Consider the following 27,750-nt stretch of genomic DNA (forward strand, 5'->3'; position numbering starts at 1 on the left):
ATGTAGGATGATTCTGTGCGTGCGTGCATGTGTGCGTGCATGTGTGCGTGCATGCGTGCGTGTGTGCGCAGGAAGTTTATCGGAGAGTGATGAGCGATCGGTAGCTGTGAGTGAGCGGCGGAGGCAGGGCAGAGCCCAGCGAGTTGAACTGCATTTGTACAGACGGACGCGTCTGCGTAGGGCGGCTCCTTTCCCCTTGTTCGGCGTTTGTTAGCTGTTAGGGTTTGGGACCTTTTCCCATCACTTTCTGTGCTCTGGAATAAATTATTTAGTATAAGAAGTAGGTGTTCTTTACAAGTCTGAGAGGACTCACTGGTAAAAGCATATGGTCCTGGAACCTTTGAGTTAACTTTTCCAGTTTCTGGTGTGGTGGTGTTTAGCATACTCACCAGACATAGGAAAGTTTATTTGGCCAAAAAATAGAAAGCGGCATGAAGATCAAATCGGTGCTGGCCTCGTCCCATGAAGCAGGTACTTCCAGAAACTTCATTCTGCGTTCCCAGCGGTGTTCAGGGCGACCCTGCCACATGCGAAGGCCAAGGTTAAGGAGGATTGGACTGTGCTGAAGAACGTGGTTCCTCACCCTCAGTCGCAGTGGAGACAGTGAGCTGCAGATTAGAGACGACGAGACCAAAGCAGAGTTTGAGACAAGCTGGAATTGCCTCCTCCTGGGACTCAGAGGAGAAGTGGAAGGAGACAGATAGGAAGGACCGCTGCTAGGGGGCGTCGTGTGCGTGTGCAGGGGTGCTCCAGACGGAGGGGCGGGCCGAGGGGAGCGGGTGCTGGCGGCTGTGTGGACAGCAGCAGGCTGTAAACCCACAGGCACAGCGTGAGCTCGGTTTTTGAGAGAGTGAGTGTGTGTGCACATGTGTGCGGGCTCTTGCACCTGGTAGTGGGGAGCGTCCCCCGTCCCGGACACAGAGGAGCCTGACACCGACAGGCCTGCCTGAGTGTGGATCTTGGCTCTCACACTGGCCACATCTGAGGACTCGAGCAACTTGTGTAACTTTCCCTGCTGAGCTTTCGTTTCTCCATCTGCAGTATGGGGCAGTAATTGCACCTCTCAGCTAGGGTTGTGAACGCCCGGGGAGCAATGGGTACATGTGTGTAGTACTGATGACCTTGTGCCTGGCACTTGGTAAGCACTCGGTGGCTTTAGCTGCTATTGTACTGACCCCAGCCTAAGCTCTGGTTTTCTCTGGGTATTAGGCTAACAGAGATTTAAACTTTCTTTGGTGGGTTTTCTATATTGCCCGAGTTTTCTGTAATGAGCACATAGTAGGTCCTCAGTAAAAAGCAAAACAGCCCTGGCTGGTGTGGCTCAGTGGGTTGAGCACCAGCTGGTGAACCAAAAGGTCTCTGGTTCAATTCCCAGTGAGGGCACATGCTAAGGTTGAGAGCCAGGTCCCCAGTTGGGGGTCCATGAGAGGCAACCACACATTGATGTTTCTCCCCCTCTCTTTCTGCCTCCCTTCCCCTCTCTCTAAAAATAAATTAAATTAAATTTAAAAAAACCCAACAGTGTATTTTTTAAAAAAGAACATCTGAATGATGTTATTTGGAAAAAACATTTCCCAATACTATGGAGAAAGGGAATTGAGCCATGTCCCCAGTGTAAGTGTCGAAAAGGAAGGGGTGGCCCTGTGGGGCTCGTGTGGGGCTTGGGAGTCTGGGCAGGCTGATCCGTGAGGGCTGCTCCCCGCTCCGCTCCCGGGCCCTTCCTCCAGCACTCCGACAAACGGGAGGCCGTGCACGGGGACGCCCTTGGCTGCCGCCCTGCGCCGACAGCCGGTTCTAATTGTGCAGAGCTGCACGGTGCTAGGGCTGGAAAGGGGATGTTTGGGGAACTTTGCATCATCGTCATGGTCCCAGACCTGCCTGTGTTCTGAGCAGACAGTAGTTGGGGACTTGATGGAACAGTAGTGGCTGTAATGAAGTTGCTGTTCTGTAGAAACCTCGACTGAAGCCTGAGGAGGGTGAATACTTCTGTTCACGCACTGATCTCCCCGCAGCACACGCTCCTACTCCACAGAAGGCGCCCGGTCTGTCCCCAGGGACTCCTCCCCTCTCTGTGGTCTGTCTCGTTGGAGTGCTGAGGCTGCCTCCTTCCTCCCCCCCCGCCCACAGACAGCCCCTGGCAGGAGTTTGTGTCAACTGCCGAAGTGCATTGCTCTCACATGAGAACATTTTAATGTCCCACGTGTGAGAGTCTAGCACAGACTAGGGCACAGCACAGCCTCGTGGTCTGTCTGCCACGTGCTTCCCATGCCATCAGGGCAGTGAGACGCACACGGCCCGAAGCTTTGGAGCCGCCCCTCCTCCATCCCTTCCCGCCCTTCTCAGGATAAAATCCGGTCCTCACCTGCCCTCCAGGCCAGGCCGAGACCTGCTCCCTACCGCCTTCCTTCCCTTCCGCTCCACCCCCACTGCCCCTCAGGCTCGCTCGGCTTTAACCACACCGGCCACCTTGCTGGTCTCGGAGGGCCCATGGTGGGCCTTTGCACGCCCGCTCCCTCCTGCCTGGGAGCCCCTCCCCGGGCACTCTTGGAGCTTCGCCTCACTCACGCCTCCGCTCCAGCGCCAGCTCGTCAGCCAGCCCTCCCAGTGTCCCCTCCCTTCCACCTGAGTGGTGTTCTCCGTGGGACTTGTCCCCCTCCGCTCACTGAAGACCTCTCGCCTCGCTCCCCCCACAGAGCGGGAGCCCCACGAAGGCGGCAGCAGCAGCAGCAGCAGCAGCAGCAGCGGGCGTGACACACGCTGCTCTGGGAAGGAAACGGCGCAGACGTGCTCTGTCCGCCGTCAGTCCCTGTCGCCCCTTCCTCTTCTCGCCCTTGCTTCTCACCCTCGTCGTCCTCCTCACCGCCCGAGAAGGGGCTGCAACACCTCTGCCCCCGACAGCCCCAGAAGGCTTGGACCTGGGCAGTGTCTCGTAGGACTTCAGCCCTGGGGGACAAGGCAGGGAAGGGCAGCTGTCCTCTGTGGCCTCCGGTGTGTCTGTCTCCCCCGGGCGGGACGCCGAGCCCCTCGAGGCCTCGTCCGACTGTCCTGGAACCGCTCAGCACAGTGCTGGCACTTAGCGGCCCCGCCTTCCTCCCGGGTTCCCCCTGCCTTCCTCTCTTCCCTCACCTCCTTTCTCCTTTCCCCTTTTCCTCCTCGCCTTCTCTCTCCCTTCCATTTTCCATCGCAGCTGGTTTTGTTCCAGTGAGGGTGTCTGGAGCCCCTGCCGCGAGCCCCCCAGGAAGCTGTCTGGACTCCCTGGGTGGCTGCTGCTGCCTCCTTGGCGCTTCTCTTGACTGGGGCTCCGACGTCTCTCCGTGGGGTGGGCGTGCTTCCCGCAGGCCCGGCCACTGGGGCATCCGAGTGGGTGCCCCCTCTGCAGGCACCGGGGTGTCCACTGGGCACATGAAGACCAGCGGCTACTTTGAGTGTTGACGCTGCAGGTTGTAGGCTAGTTATGATTTTACAGACATTTGTGCATTTCTGAACCTTGACTCAGCTGTTAAGATTTCATTTTAGGAGGGCAACAGTATGTAATGTGTTGATCAACATGCCAACTACTAAAACTTGTTCGGCGTTGTCCTGTACGCGATGACCAGAGAGTGCAGAAGAGCCCGTGGAAAGGGCCTGACCCCCAGAGGCGAACTCTTCGTACCACTTTTCCTTCCACTGGCGGCTTTTGGGACTTTACTTCGGTCACCAAAACCTCAGTTTCTAATTTCGTCAGCTCTCTGTGGTGGTCCTTGCCTGATCCCTTCCTGTGCTGCTGGTCCCCTCCCCACCTGCCACCGTCTGACAGTCATCCTTCTTCACCGTCGACGAAGTACGTGAACCTTGGACGTTCTGCGGCAACCACCAAGCCCACCACACTTGCCCTAACGTGGGCTCTGGAAGTCGGGAGCCGGCAAACGGCGCGTGGGACTGTTGCAGCTATGTAAATACTATCCCGGCCGCGCTAAGTGGTGCGCCGGGATCGTGTTTCATTCTCTGACGGACCCGAGCGCTCGAGGGAGCGGCCGCCGCCCCCCGGGGACTCGCAGAGCGGCCCGCCTTCCCGCCCGTCAGATGCCCAGCACTGGAGTGTGCACACGCGTGTAACACTCAGGTGGCTGCGACTGTGGAAGCACATCTGAGTATGTTAAGTATGTGCTATTTAAGTGTACATGTATGTAAAGACATAGATAACATTTAAATTCTCACAAATAGGAATTTTTGGTTTTTATTATTCTTAGAGATTATAATTGCTTTGTTTCCTATTATCACTTCCCTTCATCCTGTCCTCAGACCTTTTCAAACTGCCCATTGTATTTTCACTTCTGTCACGTTTTTACTCTAATTCCCCCCAGGGCCCTCCCTCCGGGCCCCGTTGTCCTTCAGCCCTTCCACACAGCTGCGGCCGGGGGCGCCCCCTCACAGTCCCCTGCGGTGGGCCGTTTCCCTTTCCCTTTCCTGAAGCTGTGTTTATTGAGGGTCGATGTCCTCCAGTAGGATTCACCCTTGCCAGTGAGCGGCGTGCGAGCTTCGATAAGCGGGTACTCTCATGTAAACCGCCACGGTCCGGGGAGAGGACACCCACCACTTTAAAACGTCCCCGCTCCGCTCCCCGCGGCAGTCCGTTCGCCCCCTGTCGTCACGCCCCCGGCAGCCAGCGACCTCGCCGTCCCTGCACTTTTTCCTTTTCTCGGGAGGTTGGACGGAGAGAGCCGTGCGGGTCCCGTGCCTGGTTTCCTTCAGTTCGCACAGGGCTCGGGACAGTCGTCCGTGCCGACGCAGTGCATTCCTGGCCTGTTCCTGAGCGCGGTTTGATTACACGGCCCCATCGCGGCTGGTTTATCCCTCCACCGGCTGACGGGACCGGGTTGTTTTTCGTTTGGGGAAATTGGGAACGAAGCTGCCACGATCACACATCTATGGCTTTTCTTGTGCAGACAAGTGTTTGCATCAGTGAGATCGCCGGTCATTTGTCAAGTGTAAGTTTGACGTTATGAGAAACTGCCAAGCTGCTTTCCCACGCTGCGTGCCCGGAGACACCCGGCCCCTCGGGCAGGCCCCACCCCGGCCCTGAACTGGCGTGGCTCCCCCACTGCCACAGTGGGGCCCCCACTCCCTGGGGCGTGTGCAGAGCTCCTGTGACTCATGTGTGACGGTCCCTCCCGCTCTGAAGATGGCCCCAGAGGACGGGGGGGAGGAGCGGGGAGAGCGCGGAGCCGGGAGGAGGAGGAAAAGCGTGCCCTCCAGCGAAGTGGCAGCGCAGTGTTGCTGGCTGCCGGCCGGTGGTGGTCCCCGAGGCCGCATTCGATGGCCTTGCCGTGGGGCGGTGCCTCTGCCGTGCGGGCGTGTTTCGGGAACGTGATTTGGAGAAGACTGCAGTCAGAACTACGCCCGTGTGTGGGGGGGCTCTGTGTAGGCACCGGCTCCCCGTGGCCCGGCGGCCTGCGTCCTGCGCGGGTCTCTAGGGAGGACTCGGGCCACGCCGCACCCACCCCAGACGTGGTCAGGGGCAGGCCTTTCTCGGCCGCTTCAGGACCTCCGACCCCCAGACAGCCAAGCACAAACCTGGCAGCTGGAGGGGACGCTCCTGGCAGCCAGGCCCAGAGGAGCTCCGCGGGGCGGCGAGCTGAAGCCAGCGTTGGCGCTCGCTGTCCCCTCGGAGTGCTGCAGGTGGGGCGCGGAGACCGGCGAGGGACTTCTGTCCATAAACACACTTTCTTTGCAGCAGACACCCTCCTCGGGGGTCAGGGTGGCTGCCTCAGTGAGTCTCACACTGGGGCGTGTTTTTCATGTGCGGCGGCGGCTGGTCAGACGCCCTTTCGGTCTGGGCCTGCTGATTTCCAGGTGCCTGCGGGTGCCAGGGCAGGGCGGCCAGGAGGATGCTGGACACCCTCGTCCGGCCCTCAGGAGAGAAACGGGCTGAACAGAGACGCGTGGTCAAAGCGTGTCAGCGCGTGATCTGCTGGGCGACAGGGACACGGAAGAGTAGAGAAGACAAACCTGGACGACCTTGGGCGGGGGTGGGAGGCGTGTGTCAGGAAAGAAAGAAGCACCTGGGAAATAGGTCTGAGGCGGGGGGGGGGGGTGTGGGAAGTGGGGGGGTACCTGAGAGGGGGTAAGACGACCAGAGGGAGGAGGGTGGTTCCAGTGGGCGGGGTGGGGGTGGGGAATGGAGGAGAGGCGAGCCGGGCGAGACAGTGAGACCTGACAGCCCTTGCAGGAGACTCACCTGTAGGGAGAAGGAAGCGTGAGCAGGAGCTGGAGGAGACGAGAGGCCTAGAAAAGGTGTCTTATTGCTGCCATCACTGTTGTCATCACCCTTATCATCACCATTCATCACCATTATTATGCACATTGAAATGCGAGTGGGAAGAAGAAATCAGAGGGGAAGGGGGTGGAGACACAGGAAGGATGGAGGGCATCAGCTCCTCTGGGGGAGGGGCGGGGTGGCGGGCAGTCAGGACCCAGAGCCGAGGAGGAGGGTGGGTCCTGGGAGAAGAGGGCCTCCCTTCCACTGAAGGCAGAGGAAGGCACGTTTGCATGTTTAGGGGCAGAGAGTTTTCTTCTGACACCCTTCTTCTCCCTGACGAAGGGGCAGCATCCCCGCAGCAGAGCAGAGGCCCCAGGAGCCGCTGGCCAAGGCCCCTCTGTCCAGGCTGTGCTCTCCTTTCACATCCTGTTGGCTTCAGCAGGGCACTCAGGGTCGGGGTGGAGGACCGCCTGGGTGGGACCCCCCGCCCCCACGGCCCCGGGGGCAGCTGAGGGGCTCCTCGGTGACAGTGACACAGGGTTCCCGGGGCCTTAGCAGCTTTAGCCCAGAACCTGTCTCCCTTCTAGAACCAGCCCGGGCTCCTCTGGTCAAGTTTAACTTAAATTACACTCAGACCAGTTCCATAGCATGGGCCTTTTTCAGGCATCAGCGACTGGAAGAGCTCTGCTCTATTACCTCACATTTTCCAGACCCAGTCCGCACAGATGGAATCTCTTGTAACCCTGCCGGGCCAGACCCGGAGAGGAGCAGCGCCGCGGGGGCGGGCTGAGGGCTTGTTTCCGTGGGTAGAACTGCCTGATTTCCTTTGACGTCCTGATAAACCTTTGCACGCGGAACGTGGGAGATCCCGGCCTTGAGGAATGCTCACACTCCTTTCGTCCGGCAGATGCCGCCCGGCCTCTGCCCTGCAGGGCACCCCCTTTGTCGGGCTCTCCCATGGCCTCGGCCACAGTTCCGCGGAGCTAGTGTCCGCGTCCCCGTGTCCGTCTGCGGCGAGGCCGATGCAGAGAGCAGCGAACACGCCTGAGGTCGCCTGGGAAACGGGTGACAGGGCTGGGCTGCGGAGCCAGGGCTTTGGCTCTGAGTCCTTCGCTCCATTTTGCTGAGGAAACTCTTCTACTGTGTTTGCCCCTGCCGGGTTTGGTTTTAAATGTCACATGTCTTCCAGTGCAAAACGGTCCTGAGGGAACTGTCAAAACCCCAGAACCGCACATACGGTTTTTGAGTCAGTGCCTTAGAACTGTTCAGATCAAATAAATTCAGGGCAGATGTATTAACTACGCGCTTTGGTTCCTGCTGCATGACGTCAGCAAAATGAAAGGGAAATAATAATAGACTTTTAAGTAATTCGAGGCAGCCACAAGAGGGTGGTGTGGGAGAGAGCGGGGGTGTGGGGCTAGAGCCGGTTCTGGCGGCAGCCTGACCCCGGGAAGGGGTGGGAGGTAGCGCTGACCATGCGCCTGTCAGGTGCTGGGCTCTGTCGGTGCTCCGGCCCCACGAGTCGTCTGGATGAGGACGCCGGGGTTCCGAGAGGATGAGCACCGCGCAGGCAGGCGGCGGTGGAGGCCGGCCCGCCCCGGCCGGTCTCGCCGGAAGGCCCGCACGGCTCGTCTCAGGACGCCTCCCCGCGTTGCTGGCGGTGGGGGGTGGGACCGCAGACTCAGTTCAGTGTGCCCCACGCACAGACAGGCACACACACGCGCGTGTAATTTCGGCTGCTTATTAAAGATCTCAGGGCAAAGAAAAAACGAAGGAAACAACTGTCAGCCAGAGAGGAGGCCAAACCAGGCCCCAGTCCTCGAAAATCAGATTGATGAATTCCCTTTTATATCGGCTTGCAACCCATCCCTTTCTGGGACTGGCTCTGGGGCTCACGGGGGTGAAGGGCTCTTGACCTCACACTTAGACGTGGAAGCGCAAAAATGCACCCTTCAAACTGACTAAAATAGGTGGACAGGTGGAGCGGGGTGGGAGCGGCACACATACCACAGGTGAGGCAGGAGCACATTTGAGAAGAGGTTCAGGTGTATGTTTCCAGGACCAGGGGAGGCGTGGTACCCAGGGCAACTCTGCGTCTCGGAGAGATTCATGTGCACCCCTGAAAAAGCGTTGAGTCCAAGTGTTGATCCCAGAGGACGAACGATGGAGGCCTGTCTCCTCTGTGTTCGCACGGACCCGCTGAGAGTGGGATGGGGCTGCAGGGAGGGCCCGTCCAGTGCTGGCACGGGGGTCCTCACTAGATGGCGGCGCCCATCAGCACCCTCACTGTCACCACTGTCAGGTCTGAGTGGGGGCGGGGGGACTTGGCAGGGTGACAAAGGGCTGTGGTTTCCCACATGGGGGCTGGCAGGGCGACGGCGCCATTTACAGGAATGAGGGGGCCAGGGGAGACGCTGGGCTTCCTGGCTCCTGGTTGGGTCTCAGTCATCCTCAAGGCCAGGCAGGCCACTCCCCTTGTGTCCAGAGCCGTCCGTTCCATCAGCCAGGCTCCCCACCAGTGCCCGCCTGCGGGTCGTGGTTGGGCCCCGAGGTGCACGCGACGGGCGCGGCCCTTCAGAGGCAGCGCCGCTCAGCCAGAGGTTTCGTCTCGGGCCGGTCCTGCCCCCGCCAACTCCCCAGTGGACCTGGGTCTGTGTCCATTCCAGCTGCTGGGCCGCCGGCTCTCACTAAAGATCTCAGAAAAGTTTCAGGTGTGTGGCAAAAAATGCTATTAATAATACCGAGGCCTGATCGGAATTAAAAGGAGGAGGCCTTGGAACTTAGGGGCAGAGAACTTTAGGAGCTACCCTTTCCCCCACTCTCTGCCAGGGCTGCCAGGCACAAGCTGAGAATGCTAGGCCTGTGGGTGGCGGCTTTTCCCTGGCTCTCTTGTATAACCCCCAAGGAATTCCACTGGATTGCTCCTGTGACCTCCCTTGGGTAGGAGCCCGCCTCACTGACAGGTAAAATCTAGGTGATTTCATCACATTATAACGCTAACCCTGCTGGAAAAGAAGAGCACACGGCCCCAAAGAAGACATCTGAGGGACCTCCCCTTCTGTCCCTGTCGGCTACAGGAGCGGTGGGAGGGCCCAGCCTCAGGAAGGAGTCTGAGCTAATCCCAGAAGCTTCCCTGATTGCAGTGGGCTCGGGTCCGGCTTCCCTTGGCTCCGGGAGTGGAGGATGTCCTGTAGCTGCTGAAATCTGAGCGCCTCCAGCCAGATCTTAATTTTAAGTTTGCCTGTGGGGGATGAATCCTACTAGTTAAAACATTACGTCCTCCCCTGGCCAATGTGGCTCAGTTGGTTGGAGTGTTGTCCTGGAGCCGAAGGGTCGCCGGTTCCATTCCCAGTCAGGGCACACGCCTGGGTGGCAGGTTTGGTCCCCAGTCCGGGCACGTGTGATCCCCAGTCCAGATGCGTACCATCCCCAGTTGGGGCACGTGCGATTCCCGGTCCAGGGGCACAAGGCAGACAACCAATCCATGCTTCTCTCTCGCATCCGCATTTCTCTCTCTCCTTCCTCTCTCTCTAAAAGCAATGAAAAAAATGTCTTGGAGTGAGGATAAAACAAAATAAAAAAAATAAAGACACACTACCCGGGCAGTTGGCATCGAGAAGGGACTTCTGGTCCCAGAGAAACTAGCCGAGTAGCAGTGGTGGGATTAGGAATGTTCTGGCACAGAAGTCCTGGGAGATGTGGCCGGCCACTGCCCCTCTCCTCTAGGGAGCCCCAAGAAGCTCTCCCACCTCGCCTTCCTCCCCAGAGGCAGAGAACCTTCCCGCCCGGGTGAAGATGTGAATGGTCAAGGCCTGCCCTTTCCCCCCTTCGTGTCTGTCCGTGTTCCGTGAGACGCCCCTGGCGTGTTCGCATCCTGATTGGAACCGCTGTTGACATGGACTCTCTGCTTCCTAGGAACTAGCCAGCTGTGGATGGAGTAAGAAGGAGAAACATAGTCTTGCCCCAAACGTTGTGGCCTTTACCCGGAGGTTTAACCAGGTAAGCGGCCCCTTGCATGTGCCTGTCCACACAGCAGTGCTGCCCCCTGTAGGCCGGGAGCCCCGCCAGGGTTCGATCCCAGGCGCCTGGCCCAGGTCCAGGCCCCGCTTCCTGAGCCCTCCCCCGACCTTCAGCCATTCTTGGGCCATCACAGGTGTTCTTTTCACACTGCAGGTGGAGTGAGCACATCTTTCCTGTGTGTAAATGCTTCAGTAGCTTCCAGTTCCACATAAGCTAAGCTTCCAGCACCTTCGTTGCCGCACAAGGGCCTGCGTGGTGGGTCTGGCCCAAGTCCCCCCACCAGCCTCATCTCTGGTCCCCCACACTCTGCAGGCTGCGGCCGCCCCGTCCTTCCTCCTCTCGCCTGACGCACCGTAGCTCTGTCCTGTCAGGCTTCCACTCGCGCTGTCTTCTCAGCTGGGATTCTTCCTCCCCGTTCAGCCCCCAGGCGGACCTCAGCCTGCAGGTCACTTCCTTGGGGACTCTTCCGTGAGTCCCCAGCCTGTATAAGACGTGCCCGTCACGCACGGCCTTGCTGCAGCAGTGCGTCTCCGCGTGGCCCTTGGCTCCCCTGTCCTCGTGCTGTGTGACCCTGTCATCTCATCTTCCTGGCCAGTCCGGGGGCTCCGCGAGGGCAGGAACCGTGTCTGCCTTGTTCAGCACTGCACCCCCCGCCCTTCGCCCAGTGTCAGGCACACAATGGACCCTCCGCCAGTGTGTGGTGTGTGGGGTGCATGAACGAGGTGCTCAGGACATTCCTTGCATGGAATTTCTTGGAATCCCCGATGGCCTGGTCACCAGCCTCCTACGTACTACCACAGACTGACTCGGTCCAGCCAGAACCGCTGCCCCACGTGTGAAGATCTGCACCCTGCTTACGGAGTGATGGTGGGGACTTGGGCTAACTGAAGGGGGTGGGCCTCTGATTGCTCGGTCGGATCTCCCAGAACTTGACCTTTAGTAGAAAACACCCCAAGAGGCTCCCTTTGGGTGGATCAAACCCCAAAATGGTGTTGTTGACAGTTTTCTTCTCTCCTGCTGCTTTTCTGGTTTCAAACAAGGGCAGTGGCCTAGAGGTCGCCTGGTGGGGGTGACTGGACCTCCGGGTGGTGGGCCCGGGTTTCCTTTGGCCTTCCCTCCGGCTGGGCCGTCCCTCTCGGAAACGCTGGGCCCTGTGCATCACCGCCACTCGGTCCTCTCCAGGCTTCCCCAGCCTCGGCGACCCCCCCGGAGTGCAGCAGGAGCCTCAGCGGGGTGGCGGCTGGAGCTGACATTGCTGTTGTCCTACGAGCTGTAACAGGAACTAAGACAGACCTAGATGCATCTGTGGCAGGGACTGCGCACCGTTTGTTTCCGAAAGGAAAGTTCTGAAGCCCTTTTCTTTTTTCTTTGTTTTCAAAAGCTTTTCCTTTTCCACTGAGCTTAGTTAGTTTAAAAAAAAACAGATGTGCACACACTCCCAGGGCTTCATGGTTTCCTCAGCAGAACTGTCCGACCAGGAGCCAGCCCCGGCCCACCTCTGACCGGCCGCTGGCTCCCGGAGGAGGCCCCTGGGGGCTCTGATGTAATCTGCTCTGTGCGCGGAGGCCAGGTCGGCTGGGCAGAGGGCGTGTGGCCTGTTATGCGAGCAACTGCACCGTGTCCAGATCGGACCGATGCGGTGAGCCAGGGCCAAGCTGCGCTTGCCCAGACGGTGCTCTGAGAAACGGTCTTCCTGCCGGCCCGTCGGCTGCGCGGGGCGGGCAGCTCTTGGACGGAGTCCTGGTGCCTCCAGTTTGAAAACTGGCCGGCGGCCAGGCAGCCACCAGGGCTGCCTTCTCGGAGATAAACTGATGGGCATCCCTTCCTGGCGGGCTTCCATATGTGGGAACAGCCGTCCCATCAGCCCCCAGACACAGGGAAGCAGGTCACTTCCATTTCCTGAGCCTCAGTTTCCTTATCTATAAATGAGAGTAGTAACAGCGCTGAAAATTAGATAAAAAAGCCTCTCCAGGGGAGAGGAGAGGGCTGACTGAGGAAATACAGGAAGACTCTGGGGCAGGGACGGTGGCCCAGATGAAAGGGAGATTGTGACTTTGAGAGTGGCCCCCGGGCATGAGCGAAGCTGGTTTTCTGTAGTTGCACTTTGCAGCCTGGGAGTGAGGACATGTAAAGGGCAAATGCGTGGATCCATCCACAGTTGGAGGTTAGTGAGGCTGACTTTTCTGAAGGAGCAAGGGACTGGGGAAGCTGGAGTGCCGACGAAGAAGCAGAAAAGGACGGCCAGGGACCCCGGGGCAGGGACAGAAGGAAGGACAGGCACAGCGGGGGCGCAGGAGACGGTAAGGACTGGGGTGGGGGTGAAAGGCTGTGCCCCGAGACTGGAATTTAAAGTTCCCGGTGCAGAGCAGCTCTGGGAACGATGAGGAGGAGGTGACCGAAGAGGTGGGTGGGTAATGGTTGCTGAAGCGGTCAGACGATCTTGAGGCCGCGGCCATTCACAGTGACGCCGCAGTTGCCCAAGGAAGAAGGCAGGGTTTGGTGTGGAGTGGGCCAGATCCTGAGCTGTTTGTCACTTCTGTAGTTGTACCCTCTTCAGATCTCAGAAAAGGGGAGGAGGGATCGGAAATCAAGAGTCTTCTCACGCCCTGGCTGGTGTGGCTCAGTGGATTGAGCACCGGCCTATGAGCGAAAGGGTCACTGGTTTGATTCCCAGTCAGAGCACGTGCCTGGGTTGTGGGCCAGGTCCCCGGGAGCGGGTGCACAAGAGGCAGCCACACACTGATGTTTCTCTCCCTCCCTTCCCCTTTCTCTAAAAATAAAGAAGTAAAATCTTAAAAAAAAAGAGCCTTTTCCGACTGGCTCTTTTACTCAGCAGTATGCATTTAAGATTCATCCATGTCTTTATATGGCTTAATGTCTTTTTTTTAATTTTATTTTAATCATTGTTCAAGTACAGTTTTCTCCCTTTTACTCCCAGTCCAGCCCCTTGATGTCTTTTTTTAATGAATACTGTCCCACTGTGTGGATACACCAGTTTGTCCATCTACTCCCCTGTTGAAGGATATCTTATTCACTTTCAGCTTTTGATGATTATGAACAAAACTGCTATAAACAAATGCATGCCGTGCGTGTGTGCGTGTGTGAGTGTGAGTGTGTGAGTGTGTGTGTGGGTGCGTGTGTGAGTGAGTGTGTGTGAGTGTGCGTGTGTGTGTGTGTGCGTGCGTGTGTGTGTGTGCGTGTGCGTGTGTGAGTGTGAGTGCACATGCAGAAGGCCTCCGAGGAGCCGGGGAAGCAGCTAGCAGCACAGCGCCCGGGCTGTGCCAGCGCCGTGCTGCACTCCCACCAGCGATGGGTGGGGGTCTGTGCTGCTTCACATCTTTGCCTGCAGGGAGCACTGTCAGGGCTCCACAGTTTCACTCACTTGTTTATTCAGTCCGTTCCGATGGTGTGTATGGTGATCCCACTTTCCTTTGCTTTGTCCCGCCACTCCTGGGTCCCTCGCATGAAGAGCGGGGGAGGCTGCCACACAGGAGTGGCATGTCCGTGTCACAGTGGCCACTGGGCGAGGGGAAAGAAAGCATGTTATGTAAGATCGGGTGGAGGATCTAGGGTTGGACACTCAGGGAGGAGATAGTCAAGGTTTTCCAAGTAACTGAGGGGTCCTTCCGGGGAAGCTGAGTAAGCAGAGCCGAGGGGGCCGGCTCAGGAAGGACGAGGACCAGGGGCCAGGCGTGGGGAGGCAGTGCATACGTCCCGATGGAAGGCAGCTCCCTACCCACGGGCGCTCAGGCGGAGACCGGCCAGGGCTTTGTCACAGCGCCTCAGGGGCAGGGTGGTGTGTCGGGGCAGAGGAACAGGGTCGGCCCTAAAGCGTGTCCCCACTCTAGGTGTCTAGAAAACTGTGAATAGACTTAAGAGAGATTTATGGCAAAGTAGGTTTCTTATAGGAAAAGAGAATTTTTTTAGCTTAAAATTTTCTTTACTTTATGCTTTTATTGTTTATTCATGGTTGATTAAAATTCTTTGTGTTCATAGCTATTCTCCTTTATTCATCTATAATACAGTTGTGAAATTTCCCCAGGGATAGCTTAGTCTTCAGTGGCGAAACTCTTGTTCTAATTATACCACTGGAACAATAATAGTTAATAATGATAGCTTATATGATTTAAAAGCTTCCTAGCACTGTGACCCAGTGGCGTTTAGTCCAGGTACACGTGACTGGTTCTACAGTTGAAAATCAACTAATGCGACCCATTGCATGTACTGGCTAAAGAAGAAGAGTGACATTATCATGCCAGTTGATTCAAACAAGCATTTGACAAAATTCAGTACCCCTACGTGACCAAAAGAGAATCTCAGCAAATTAGGAATGGAGGGGAATTTTCACCTTGATAAAGGACACCCACAGAGTTTTGCAGCCAACATCACACTCAGCGGTGAGACACTGGAGGCTCTCCCGCAGGCTGGGAGCAAGGCAGAGGGGTGCGCTGCCGCCGCTGCCACTCCGCATCCTACTGGGCACCCTGACCCGTGCGGCAGGACCAGAGGAAATGGTACACAGACTGAAAAGAAAGAAAGAAAACTTTATTCACAGATGACACGATCGTCTATGTAGAAAAATCTCAAAGAAATCTATTTTTAAAAATCTCCTGGAACTAATAAGGAGTATACTATATAGCAGGGTTGCAGCTTACAAGATCAATATTCAAAAGCTTTCCTATTCCAGCAGTGAAATTTTGGAATTAGAAATTTTAAAAAAATTATAATAGCACGTACACACACACACACGAAGAAATACGTATAAAACTAACAAATGTGTACTGGTTCCGTCTGCAGAAAACTGTGAAACACAGATGCAGAAACCCAAAGTAGATGGAAATAGATAGAGTTACCTTCTATCCTCAGGGATTAGAAGATTCAGGGTTAAGATGTCAGTTAACCTCAGCAAGCTGTTTTACAAATATCAACAAACTGATGTTAAAGTCTGTGTGGGTAGGCTGGAGACGTGGAGTAACCAAAGCGACTCTGGGAGAGAACAGTCGGAGGACTCAGTCTACCCGATCTCAGGACAGTGAAGCGACAGCCATGGAGGCGGCGTGCTCTTGACCGGAGACTAGACGTCTAGAGCAACGGGACGGAATAGACCTACACAAACATAGTCACTGGGTCTTCCCTTTATAAAGGCTTTATTCACTCTTAGAGAGAGAGGAAAGGAGGGAGAGAGGGAGAGAAACATCGATGTGCGAGAGAAACATCCATCGATTTGCTCTCTCACACCCCCAACTGGGGACCTGGCCCACCAAGCACGCATGCACCGTGACTGGGAGTTGAACTGGTGACCTTTTGCCTTGTGGGACGACGCCCAACCCACTGAGCCATGCCGGTCAGGGCCAGTCACTTGGTCTTTGACAAATGCATGAGGACATTCAATGACGAAAGGCACATTTCTCAACAAATGGTGCTGGAATAATTTATTGGAATTTTTGCATATATAAAAAATTAACCTATACACAGACTTTAGATCTTTCATAAAAATTAACTCAAAATGAGTCATAGACCTAAATGTAAAAGTCAAAACTATAAAACTTTTAGGAAAAAACATGGAAGAAAATCTACATGACCTTTGGTGATGAGTTATTAGATATAACACTGTAAGTACAATTCGTGAAAGAAAAACTTGAAAAGTTGGACTTTATTAAAATTAAAATTTTCCACTCTGCAAAACACATTGCTAAGAGAATAAAAAGACTGGGAAAGTATTTGCAGAACACATGTCTGATAAAAGACTTGTATCCAAAGTATACTCTGAAAACTCAACAATAAGAAAACAGCCCAATTAAAAACTGGGCAGAAGATCTGGACACCTCACTGAAGACATGTGCAGATAGCAAATAAACATGAAAAGATGCTCAACATTATTTGTCTTTGGGGAAATGCAAAACACTACGCACCTATTAAAATGGCTAAAAATACAGGAACTACCCCCGCTCACACACACACAAATACTAGTCTCTGACAAATACCTGAAACAGCGCAAACTCATATCCATCACTGGCAGGAGTGCAGAATGGTACAGACACAACCCAGTAATTGTGCAGCTGGGGATTTGGTTTTCAATACCCTTAAAAGGAACCCAGGCTCCTTGGAGAAGGGGCTGGTTCAGGGCTGGAAGCGTGAGAGGCGCACGGCGAGGCGATGCTCCCACAGGCCCACGGGCCAGCACAGCGCCGGGTTCCTTCAGAGGGAAGGGACGCAGGGACCAGCTGGAAGAGGTCCCGGTGGCCAAAGACGGAACAACCTGAGCAACAAATAAATAACTTAGTATTGGATACAGCTCAAAGTGTAAAATATATATGTGTGAGTCCATTCTGATACACGTGGTTGAATAAATAAATGGAGGAGGCAAGACAAACCTCTTAGGCAGAAGAATTGCCAGTAATTTATGTAGATATTTTGCAAATGAAATTCTAGATATTTTGCAAATGAAATTCATTATGCAAAATGGATTACAGCTGCTTACTTTCCTCTCTAGCTTGGGAAGTTTGAGGTCAAAGTATTATTTATGTAGCCAATTCCCTATTGATGGACATTTTCTTTTTTCTCTTGTTTTGCTTTATAAATGGTGCTTTAGTGAACCTGTGTACATACGTTCCTCTAAGCTCCTATATATTCACAAGATAAATATTCTCAGGAGAATGTAGCTGTCATCTTGAAAGATCTGTTCGAGTTGTTCTTCAGATGGCCCTATGAGTTTATATCTCCTCAAACAGTGTATAAAAGTACCAGCCCCTCCACACTTGGTACAACGTGCGACTCACAAAGGGCTAATGCACTTCCTCTGATGTCGAACGGCCGTTTACTCATCAGTAGTAAGAGGACAGACATCCCAGCAGAGAGATGGGCGAAGGGCCTGAGCAGGGAATTCACACGGCAAATAGCACCAGTGGTCTATAAATATTTGTGACCCCCCACCAAAAAAACCCCTGAAAAAAAGTGCAAAAAGTGTTAACCGAGTAGTCATGAAAGAAATGCAAAATAGACGCAGTGAGACGTTGTGTTGTGCGTAAGCCGAGGAGAGAAGAGAAGAGTTGTGGTAGCCGGCGCATCTGCCCGTGGGGCTGTCCGAATGTGCTGATGAACACATGGACCTGTTCAAGGCCAAGGTTTCTACATACACTTTTGAAAAATGGATACACATCATTTTATTTACTCTATGTTACAGGAACTTATCCCAAGACTTCAGTAAAACTATGCAAAGATACGGGTATAAAGATTTTTACCACAGCCACGGAATAAATAGTAAGCCAACAATAGGGGCTTACTTAATGATGGTGCACCCCTAAGATGAAATACTTAGCAGCTGCTAAAAATTGCATCTTAGAAGAATATCGATTCACTTATAAAGATTCCTGTGACAGTATGATCAATAGGTACCACTTTAGTTGAAAAATAGGAAGGTGAATTCTTTACGCGGAGAAAAGACGAGAAGCACACACACCATAACGTTTACCACGGGGTCTGCGTGTGAGGATTAAAAATCTTTAAAACTGCTCACCCCCCCCCCTTTGCAGTGTCTTTCTTGTCTGCCCCTTCCCCCCATCTGCGTCGCCATGGCCGGCTTTCGGGCCTCCCGTCTCTCACTTAGGCCCTCGCGCCAGCTTCCCCTGGGGCGTCCCTGCAAAGCGCTCTAGCCTCTCGCTCTCCTGCTTGGAAGCCTCCGGGACGCCCTGGGACCCTTCCCACCGCCCTGCCGCACCAGACCCCCAGTCTTCCCCCCCTTTCTTAGTCTCCCTCCGCCCCCGCCCCACAGCATGCCCGCACAGCCGTCCTGCCGGCCTGTTCAGCTCTCCCTGGTCCTGTAGAATCGGCCACACCTCAGTGCTATCTGCACCTGTTGACAGTCTCCCCATCTTTCAAGGCCTGCCCCCTCCAGGAAGCCTTCCTCTATCATCACCTCCCCCGTACTCCACTTCAGGCCACGGTCACCAGCTGCTTGTTAATACAGTGGTTTCCGGAGGGTCCTGCCTCCTCCCTCTGGTCAGCTTCACACCAGGCAAGCACAGAAGGGTCTGGACCCGCGGTGCCCAGGGTCTGCGCACAGTGAGGGCTTCGTGGCCGTCTGTGGGCTTGAACTGGCCCGGAGTTGCCTCTGCATACCGTGTGCTGTAGGTCAGGGTCAACTCTGCCTGTTCCAGAATTATGCCTTTAGTGTGTGTGATTTTTTTGGCATGCAGGAATCGATTAAATTATACAGTACACATGAATGATCACACTTGAGATTATGTGGCATAAAAATGTGCACGTATTAGAATATAAGGTTTATGGATCTCTCACTGGGTACCCAGAATATCTTTCTTCCATAACCACCCATTAAACATTTGAGTCTGAACTTAATTTTAGGCAATTCCTTGGAAAGAATGATTCTATGGGAACCGGGCACGTCCTGGAGGCAGCCACAGATGATTATGCAGAGAAAGCTTCTCTATAATATCCCTGCTTCATAAGAAAAGCAGAGTTTTGATTCTTGGTTACTCTTTCCTTGTTTTCTCATGGAAAAGTGGCAGTACTTGAGTGGAGAGAGTACGTTTGGTTGCAGCCGTCCACGTGCTTCGTTACCTCTAGGATATCCTTAACCTGGATTGCACTGCTTAACTTTGAAACGACTACATTTAATTAGCATTTCAGTGACCGTATCCTAGAAAGTTAAACTTGTTACAGTTGTGCAAATGTTGGTGAATTCTTCTTGTCTTACATCTCACCAGGGATGTGGATATCGTGGGTGGTACTGCCAGGATGCATACCCCTTTGCTCACTTGTCCATCTGTCCATCCGTCTATCTACCCACCCCCGGTCTCCTCACAACTGGGGTCCTTCTGAGTAGGGATCCGGTCTGATTTTTGTCAGAATTCCCCGCAGCACTCTAGAGAGACTTGTCTGTCGTGGAGGCTCAGACCCTCCCCGGGGGACGATGAAGGTACCCACTTCTCCCCGCACATGGAGCGTGTCGGGGGGAGGAGCTGAGAACGTGGGACGTGTTGGCTGGGTTGGTGTCACGAAGGGGCCCTCGCCCGCGCACCCCAGGGCTGTGCTCTCCCAGGCCCCCAGCCTCTGGGAAACCCCGTTAACAGCAGTGGGCAAAGGGTGACATGGGCGGCCTGGCATCTAACAACTTCTCTGGTGTGTGTGTGTCCGTGTGTGTGTGTTTGACTCCGCAGGTCAGTTTTTGGGTTGTACGAGAAATTCTAACAGCACAGACTTTAAAAATAAGGGCAGAAATCCTGAGCCATTTTGTGAAAATAGCCAAGGTAAGCCGTTTTTTTTTTTTTTCCTTCCTCTCTTCTTTCCTTTCTTTCTTCGTCCCAAGATGTGTGTCCTCAGTAATTTGGGTCACCTTTGCACTGGGCCTGCTGGGCAGGGTTCAGACAGGGGGCTGTGCCTGACTTGCACAGACAGAGGCAGCTGGCAGACCAGCCGGGCTGCCCACGCGGGCTCGTAGCCCCCACGCGTGCGTTGGCAGCAAGCCCTTCCACCTCATGACTGTGGCAGCCAACTCTTCCCTCTGGCCTTGCACGCTCTCCATGCGGCCCCAGGGGCTGCCCCTGGGGTCTGTTCATCTGACTTCAGGTCTAGCCAGTGCCGGGGGCTGATGGGTTGGAGTTAGCCTTGTGTGCAATGCCATCACATCCTGCACAACTCTGTCCCCAGTCTGCAAAGCTCCCCCTACCCGTTCTGAGCTTCAGGCCTGGGCCGGATGTCCCTGTGGCTCCGGCTCCCAGCTCCCGTCCCCCAGCCTGATGGGTTCTGTCCTTGCCAGTGGTTGGGTGCCAGGCTCGTGTCTGCGTCCTGCCTTCGCCCGCCTCCTCTTCCCTCGTCTCGGCCAGCCCAGGCTGTGATCCCAGGGGCCTTCCTGGACCACTCCCATCAGTTACACGGCCCGGCCAGCTCCTCCCCCTGCACCGCCCCGAACACCAGGCTTGCCTGACGCCCGGCGGAGCCTCCTCCCCGTGCACATGTTGTCTTCCCACCCAGACCCTGGGCCAGCTGGCCTCACCGAGGCCCCCCACGAGCCAGGCACGGTAGCAGGCGCTGTACTGAAATGACTGTATTCTGTGCTCACATTACTATTATCCCATTTCCAGAGGACAAGGGGAGGCTTAGAGAGCCGAGTGTCCATGCCCAGGGCCCCCAGAGCGTCAGTGGGAGCACGCCCCTGCCCTTGGGGAGCTGCCCTCTGGCCCCAGTGGGACAGTGACGCACACCCATGTGTGAAGTGTGTGTTGCGGGCGGCAGACACTTTGTGTCCTGCGTGTTCCGGAGTGCTCGCGCCAGCCTGGGCCCGACGGCTTCCTGCTGGGCTGCGGGAGAAAGTGGGATCAGGTCACAGCCCACCTGGGGCTTCCAGTTTGGAAATGAGTTTATGGTCTCTCCCAAGGGATCGGAAACGACCCCTTTTTAACCTCTGCCATCTTGGATGGCGGATCGCCACGCTGCACTGCGCCCTGGAATGTTTTTGCGCTTGCCCCTCCTTTCTCGGGGCCTTCGTTTCCCATCTCTTCAACCAGAGGGGGTTCGATGATCTCCCAGAGGGTCCGGACCTTCAGCTCTGAAGAAATTCTGTGGCAGGTGTAAGAGTTCGGATACACGGGTGAAATTCAGTCCATGCAGAGAAACCTGCTGTTACACTGCAGGAAACCGTCAGAACGAGACAGGATGTGTGGCACGCGTGTGAGCTGCGCGGTGCGGGAGCCGCGGGGCTGGGCACGAGGGCTTCTCATTCACTCGTTCACTTCCCTGGGCCCCACTGGGTGTTCCCTGAGAGCAGAGACAAAGCTGCGTCTGCTGCTGTGTCCCGGTGCCTGTCACAGCACACAGTGGGCAGGTAAAAGCAAGTGCAGCCCCGTGTGCGGAGGAGATGCACAGGCTGTCGTGGGACCAGAGGGGGGCGGGCCCCAGCCTGCCCGGACTCGGGAGCGTGGCCAGGAAAGACATCATAAGGGAAGTATCACCTGGGCTTGGACGTACCCAAGATGAGTGCTGGGGACATTTGGGGGGACGAGTCTTCCCAACACAGAGTGAGCAGCCCACGTCACCTTGAGTGCCCGCCCCGGGGTCAGGCAGGGGTCTAGGCAGCTGACGTGAGCTGTGCCAGGGAGCCAGGGGAGCCATGATTCCCTTCCTCGTTTGAAGATGAGGATGCGAAGGCTCAGAAGCAGCGCTCAGAAGCAGTGGCCCGTGCCCAAGGACACCCGAGCACTGGGGGCCGGGGCTGGAGCCCGATCTCTGGGTCCGCGGAGCCTGCTTGCTGACCCCAATGTCGCTGACCCCCCGGGATGAAGAGTGGAGCCCCGGCCCTGTCAGCAGGTGCCCTCGGCGTGAAACCAGGGACAGAGCGATCGCGTTCTCCTGCTCTTCCTCTCGGCTGTGTCTCCTCCTGTTGCCCTCCGTGGCAAGGAACTCGTCTGAGACCGGGTCGAGTCCCAGTGTCCACACTAGTTCGGGGTCCGCTTCGAAGGAGCACGGCCGAGCGATCAGGAAGCCAGAGCTGTGTCCTGCCGGCCGGCCGGCCGAGGGGCTCGTGCAGACGGATGGCATCTGTCCTTAGCCCCTCGCGTTCCCGCGTTAAGGCAGCGCGGGAGTCCCAGTCGGTCTTGGTGGTGCAGCTGAGGTTTCGGTTTACGCGGCCCGTCGGGGCAGCGCCGAGGAGGGTGTTAGTTATCAAGCCTCGTGCTGAGCCGCGTTTCCGCCCGGCGGCAGCCGGACGGACGAGGCAGCTCCCGAGGTCCTGCAGATGCCGTGGGCGCAGGCTCGCCTTGGGGCCGTGTGACGGGGAGGGAAAGAGCATGCGGTTTCTATGAGCTTCCCAGAGCTGTGTTTTCTACGTGAGGTATTTTAAGCGCAATTGAATTTCATAAATACGACAACATTTGGTAACACTTGAGCGTGTTTTTGCTCTGTTGTTTATAGCAGCGAAATAATCTATTCCTTTTCTTTTTTCAGAAACTTCTAGAACTCAACAACCTTCATTCTCTCATGTCTGTGGTGTCAGCGTTACAGAGTGCGCCCATCTTCAGGCTGACAAAAACCTGGGCCGTAAGTGGATCTTCCCAAGTCTGTGCCTTGATCGTTGGCTGTCATTTCGTCAGGGAGGCCCCTCACGCCTTCAGCCCCAGAAGGCTTTCTCTGGCTGTCCGCCCCTCGCCCAACAGCGGACGACTGTGGGTTCACGACGCGCTCCCCTCTCCTTCGGCGACCTCAGCCCCTTTCTGGGGTGAGGGGGTCGGGGACACTGGAGTGCACCGGTCCGGAAGCCTCCTAGAGTGGGCCTTCCCACACCCTGCAGCGCCCTGTGTGGGGGTCGGGTCAGCGACACGACTTCTGCCTGGCACTTGGCTGGCACCGCTCTCTGGCAGGCACGGAACCGCGCTCGGGAAGGTCTCCGGGCTGATGGTTTGCAGCTGCCGCGGGTTGCTAGCCATGCAGCCAGGAGTTTCTCCGGAGAAACCTGTGACCCTCGTGTAAGGAAAAATGATTTTTTTCCTGAAGGCCATGGCTAATTTCAGCTCAGAGGTGGAGTCTGAGAGTTATATAATTGAGTCTGTAGGAAAGTTTTTCTGCTGTAAAAATACTTGAAAACTATCTCAGACCTCTTTCTCCTCCTGAGCTTGGCGCGGGGCCTGACACAGGGAAAGTAATTGCTCTTTCCATAGCTCATTAGCATTCACCTCCCGGCCGCCCGGTGCAGGGTCTCCCACAGCCGCACGGCCCCAGCCCTTCAAGGCCTGTTTCTGTCCCGCGGAACTGGAGGAAACTGGACGGAATTGTCAGCTGCGCCTCTGCAACTCATTTCCCAGCTCCGTTCTGCCCGTCTGTGGGGCTGGGCTCTGTGCCACGCTTGGCCCGTTTGGGAGCTTTTAAACTTCTTAGGGATTATGCTGCAGGTGATCAGATTTGAGCCTTGTTTCTCTCAAGTACGGCTCTCCATAGATGTAGCTCTCCGAAGCCGAGTGGGAAGTGTTAGGCTGGACTCAGGAGACTGGGTTCGCGCTCAGGTGCAGCTCAGAGCGCGACACCGGGGGACTGGTTTCCCCTGTGTACGTACGCAGGCAGGCTGGCCTAGGTCAGCGGTTTTCCGTCAGTGCTCTGGGGGCCCGGAGGGGCGGGGGGAGAAGGGGAGGGTGCCAGGTGGACGGCTGGGGCGCTGTTTCCCCCAGAGCGGCGCTGTTCGGCTCGGTTTCATGCGCTGTGCTTCTGGGTGGGTTTCGGTCGAGCAGTGACTTCAGAGGTCTAAAGCAGGTTCGGAAGCCGCCGGCCTCTGCAGTGGCCGCCAGCCCTGTGCTTCCCCAGCTCCATCTGAGCCGTGAGGCTTTCCAGCAGTTGCCTGGAGCTGCTTTTTTCAGATGAATTTTTCCGTCATTTAGATGCTGTTATTATTTCTTGGGCCGCTGGGAGCGGTGTGCGGACCCGGAGGAATACTGTAATTGTGAATTTCAGGGTGCACAGACCTTATTGTCAGCGATGCCGTGACTCTTGATGACCCCTCTACGTTTAGAGTTGGTGAGGGGCCCTGGGGAGTCTTGCAAGCCCCCTCACACCCACCTGCTCTGCTAGTCCCAGGACACTGGTTTGCACAGAGCCCTTGGGAACTGGACGGGCCAAACACGTCACCTTTCCCCATCCTCCTGGCCACCCCGGCTCTGTGGAATTGGTGGTAGCATTGCGCCCCGCCGTTCTCCCCGCCCCTGTCCTTTCACAACACACAGCCCATCTGCTCTGTGGCTTCATTTACAGGTCTGCCCCCCCTTCTGCCTGCCTTCCTCACTGTCGGGTCTGACTGTTCCCTGTGTCCCTGCTGGGTGCCAGAGCCGACATGGTGCAGCCTTGCCTTGCTGGACCCCATAGTCCATGTTCTTGGCCAGTGTGCCAGCTGACTTGTCAGTGACGGAACCCGGCGTGGGGATCGGGCTGGGCAGAGTGTGGAGACACAGGCACACACGCTGCTTGGGAAGTGGGTCTGGAGGAGTGTGGCCGGTACACTGCCCTGGGGACAGGGCAGGACCGGCTTCCTGGGGTTGCCCGGAAACCCTGGGTAGCTGGGAAACTTGGAGCGGAGTGAGTTTAACAGGTGTGGGAGGAGACCTGCCACTTGGTTGCACCATGGGTGACCCCCAATGAGGGTCACTTGGACAGGCCCCCCTGTCCTACAGCTAATGACCAAGTACCTGGGTGAGCTGGGACAGAACCAAGATTGACACCAAGGATAGGCCTGCGCACTGTAGGCCCGTACTAAGTGCTGGCTAGGTGCACAGACAGGAAGGGAATCAGCTTCTGCTGGCCTGGGAGCATGCAGGCAGGATCTGATGTATCCCAGCACGAGGGCCACTTTGGAGTACTGGCTGCCTCGGAGCCACGAGACCTTAGAAGCTGCATCAGCCAATTCTGATTTCCTGAGTATCCACATTACTGTGTGTACTTATCCATCCTGCAGATCAAATATTTATTGAATGCCTCTTCCACGCCAGGCCCAAGGCTATGCTCAAGGCCCCTGTCTTCATGAGCTTTTTAATGTTACTCCGAGGAGACAGACATGTTATTGAGCGAGAATAAACACATGCCGAGTCTGGCTGGCACAAGGAGTAATCGGTGTTTGTCGAATGCATGAAGTAATGAACAGCGAACTGTCAGATGGGACTAAAACGAAGCAGAAGGCTAAGACAGGAGGACGTGATAGAAATGACGGGGTGTCCGGGGAAGGCCTGTCTGGCCCCTGAGTGACAAAAGGAGCGAGCCGTGCTGAAAGGAGGGCGTGAGCATTCCAGGCAGAGGGCCCGGCCAGTGCAGAGTCCCACGGTGGGCAGAAGCGCAAAGGCCGGTGGTGCGGGAGCACGGACCAGGAGGAGGTGGTACCAGAGGCTGCGGGCGGGAGGTGGGGCTGATCACGGAGGGCTCATGGCCTGGGAGAGGAGTCACGTTGTGTCTAAGTGTAGGAGAGGGGCTTACACAGGAGACCAACGTGATGTGCTTTACAGCTGGTTTTGTTTTTTGTTTTTTAATTACTGTTGCTACTGTGTGGGAGCAAATTGAGTGGGGGATTCTGGAAGAAGCCAAAGCGGAAACGGGGCCTGGTTAGGGGGTTAGGGCCGAGTGCAGGAGAGAGGCCCTGCCGGCTGGGGTGGAGGGCGTGGCAGTGGGCGTGGAGGAAAGCACGCTGGCAGGGAGGGCGCTCTGAAGATGGAGTCGGCAGGTTCTGCGATGGGTGGGATGTTGGAGGTGAGGAAAAGAGAGGGGGAAGGGTGATTCCTAGGTTGGGGGCCTGAGCAACTGGGAAGTGGCCTAACCTGGTCCCAGTAGGAAGCTGACTTATTCGTGAGTGACCTGCGGGATGGAATTCCTGGAGAATGGGTGAGTCACTCGTAACAGTAATTACAGCCATGTGCTACGCATCATCCACACTCATCCACACACACCCACGCGTGCGCACATGTGCACACACGCACACACGCACAGCTAGCTCTGTGCACATTCCTGTTGTGATTCACTCTTTCCTACTGAATTGATCCAGAGATTTAGAGATTTTGACTCATCTGCAGTAGCAGAATGAAAACCGAAGTTTCTGGCTGGGAGGGCATCTCGGCCGTTGGGACGGGAGCAGGCCGGGCCTGCAGGGTGGCAGCCTGGAAGGGGAGCTCTCGGAGAATGGGGCTCCCACTCGCAGACACCTGGGGGTACATGGTCACCGCACTGCAGTTCTGAGAGCGGCTACTTTGCAAATATCCTAGGAAGGCAGATGTGTTTGTATTTTGGATTTTAGAGTTTCCCATCCAGGACGTGTCCCAGTAAGCCCCCTGATGTGGATGAGAAGGTGGTGACAGGCCCCGGCGGCTGCCTGTTCAGGTTTTCCTGAGCCTTGGGTGAGGGGTGAGCAGATGGGGGGTAGAGGAAACCAGCGTGTGCGCCCTCCAGTTGTTCCTCCCCCAGACACTCCTCGGAAGTTCCCAACCGTGAATTCCGCTGGCACTGCCACCCTCGTCCTCCTTCACGTCCTCACAGCACCGGACACTGTTCCTCACCCTCCTCTGGAAACACCTCTTTTCACTTGACTCGGTTCCCTGCCTGCCATCTGTCGGCCGGCCCCTCCCCGCCGGCTTCTGTTCCTCCCCCGCCCACTGAGTGCTCTGGAGGCTCTGGCCCTGGCTCCCACCCTCACCAGCCCCCTTCCCACCCCTGGGGGACGTCCCCAGCTGGGAGAGCGTCGGCCATCACCTCCGTGCCCCGGAGGTGGCTGCCCCCTCGGCCCGCACCCCGGCCTCTCTCCCGGGCCCTAGACCCGCGTTCCCACGCCCGCCCCGCAGCCCTCGGCTTGCGTGTTCCTTCGACAGCTCACAGCCTGGCATGTCTGAGATCCAACTTGGGTTTCCAGGAAGTGACAGCGAGCGCCAGAGGCCTCTCTCAGCGGACTGTGTTTTGGACTCGGAGGCAACATGGCAGACTGAGCTGATGGGGGAAGGCCCCTCCCTCCCAACTGCGTGCCGCAAGCACAGAAACACAAATAAATGCTGGATAAAACGCAACCTCGTTAAAAACCGAGGAGGGACGCCGAGCCAGGAGCTGAGGAAGGGAAGCCAGTACGTGCTAGAAATAAAGAACGTTCTCAGAGTCAGCACAGCACAGCGGGCAGAGTCGGGCGGGACTGCTAAGGCCTTTGCAGCTGGGGCGGGGGTTCCGATGCGTGTGTGGGCCAGTGTGGGGGGGTCCAGGCTGCAGACCCACGGGCCTAGGGGGCTGGCAGTCAGCTCTCCACGGAGATCAGCCGGCCCTCAGGTGTCACCCCATCACAGAACTTCTCTTCATCCCCGGGGAGCATGAACAAAAGAGGTCACCTTTGAAAGGCTGTCACTCTGGCCTGTATCTCAGGTGGCTGCTGTGGGGTCTGAGTACCACATGTCCCGAATTCCTGAATTGGTGTGGGGACCCCAGACCAAGAAATAAGGAGCGGTGTCCCATGGAGATTAGGGGTGTGGACCCTTGAAACATACTTCTCGTCTCAGCCTTGGACCTGCCTCTCATGGCGCGGACGAAAGGAGTAGCTGTGTGAAAAAACGTGTAGAATGACGCCTGGCACCCAGTCAGGTCTCGACAGGTGTCTGCTGCCGCTCTGCTGCCGCTGTTACTGTTACCGTGTCCAGCGCTTCCTGACTGCTCTCGGCCATGCTGGCAGAGCTGCCATCCCCACCAGCCAGGCCCTTTTCTCCAGGACCCGATGTCATCGTCATCTTCCAGCCGGTCTCCTCGCCCCCGGGGTGCCCCGCAGTCCTCCCCCACACCACTGCTGGAGCGATCGCCCCGGCCCAGAGCTGAACAGTCCGCGCTTCCCCGATTCAAGGCCCTCTGGGGGCTCCCCTACCTGGCCCCCCCTCGGTTGGGAGGCCTGGGCTCGCCGCCCCTCCAGAGTGGCATGTTCTGGAAGCCCTTCTGAGGCCGCTCTTGTTAACCCATCACCGGAACTTCATGTCATGTCATCACCGCCAGCTTAG

The 27,750-nt window shown here is 56.4% G+C and overlaps 1 protein-coding gene across 8 annotated transcripts in view; it reads left to right on the top strand.

The window, feature by feature from the left end:
• RALGPS1 (Ral GEF with PH domain and SH3 binding motif 1) overlaps positions 1–27,750 on the top strand; it is a 233,187-nt gene that overhangs the window by 65,619 nt on the left and 139,818 nt on the right. For all 8 annotated transcript variants that reach the window (XR_004902354.1, XM_036022249.1, XM_028512846.2 and 5 more), the window contains 3 exons: positions 10,154–10,237; positions 19,435–19,524; positions 22,217–22,309. Coding sequence is in view for 7 of the 8 variants with exons in the window: in XM_036022249.1 (XP_035878142.1) it covers positions 10,154–10,237; positions 19,435–19,524; positions 22,217–22,309 (267 nt within the window). In the remaining variant the exon portion in view is untranslated. The remainder of the gene's footprint in view (positions 1–10,153; positions 10,238–19,434; positions 19,525–22,216; positions 22,310–27,750) is intronic.

This window comes from Phyllostomus discolor, chromosome 3 (genome assembly GCF_004126475.2).
Source record: "Phyllostomus discolor isolate MPI-MPIP mPhyDis1 chromosome 3, mPhyDis1.pri.v3, whole genome shotgun sequence".
NCBI lineage: Eukaryota > Metazoa > Chordata > Mammalia > Chiroptera > Phyllostomidae > Phyllostomus > Phyllostomus discolor.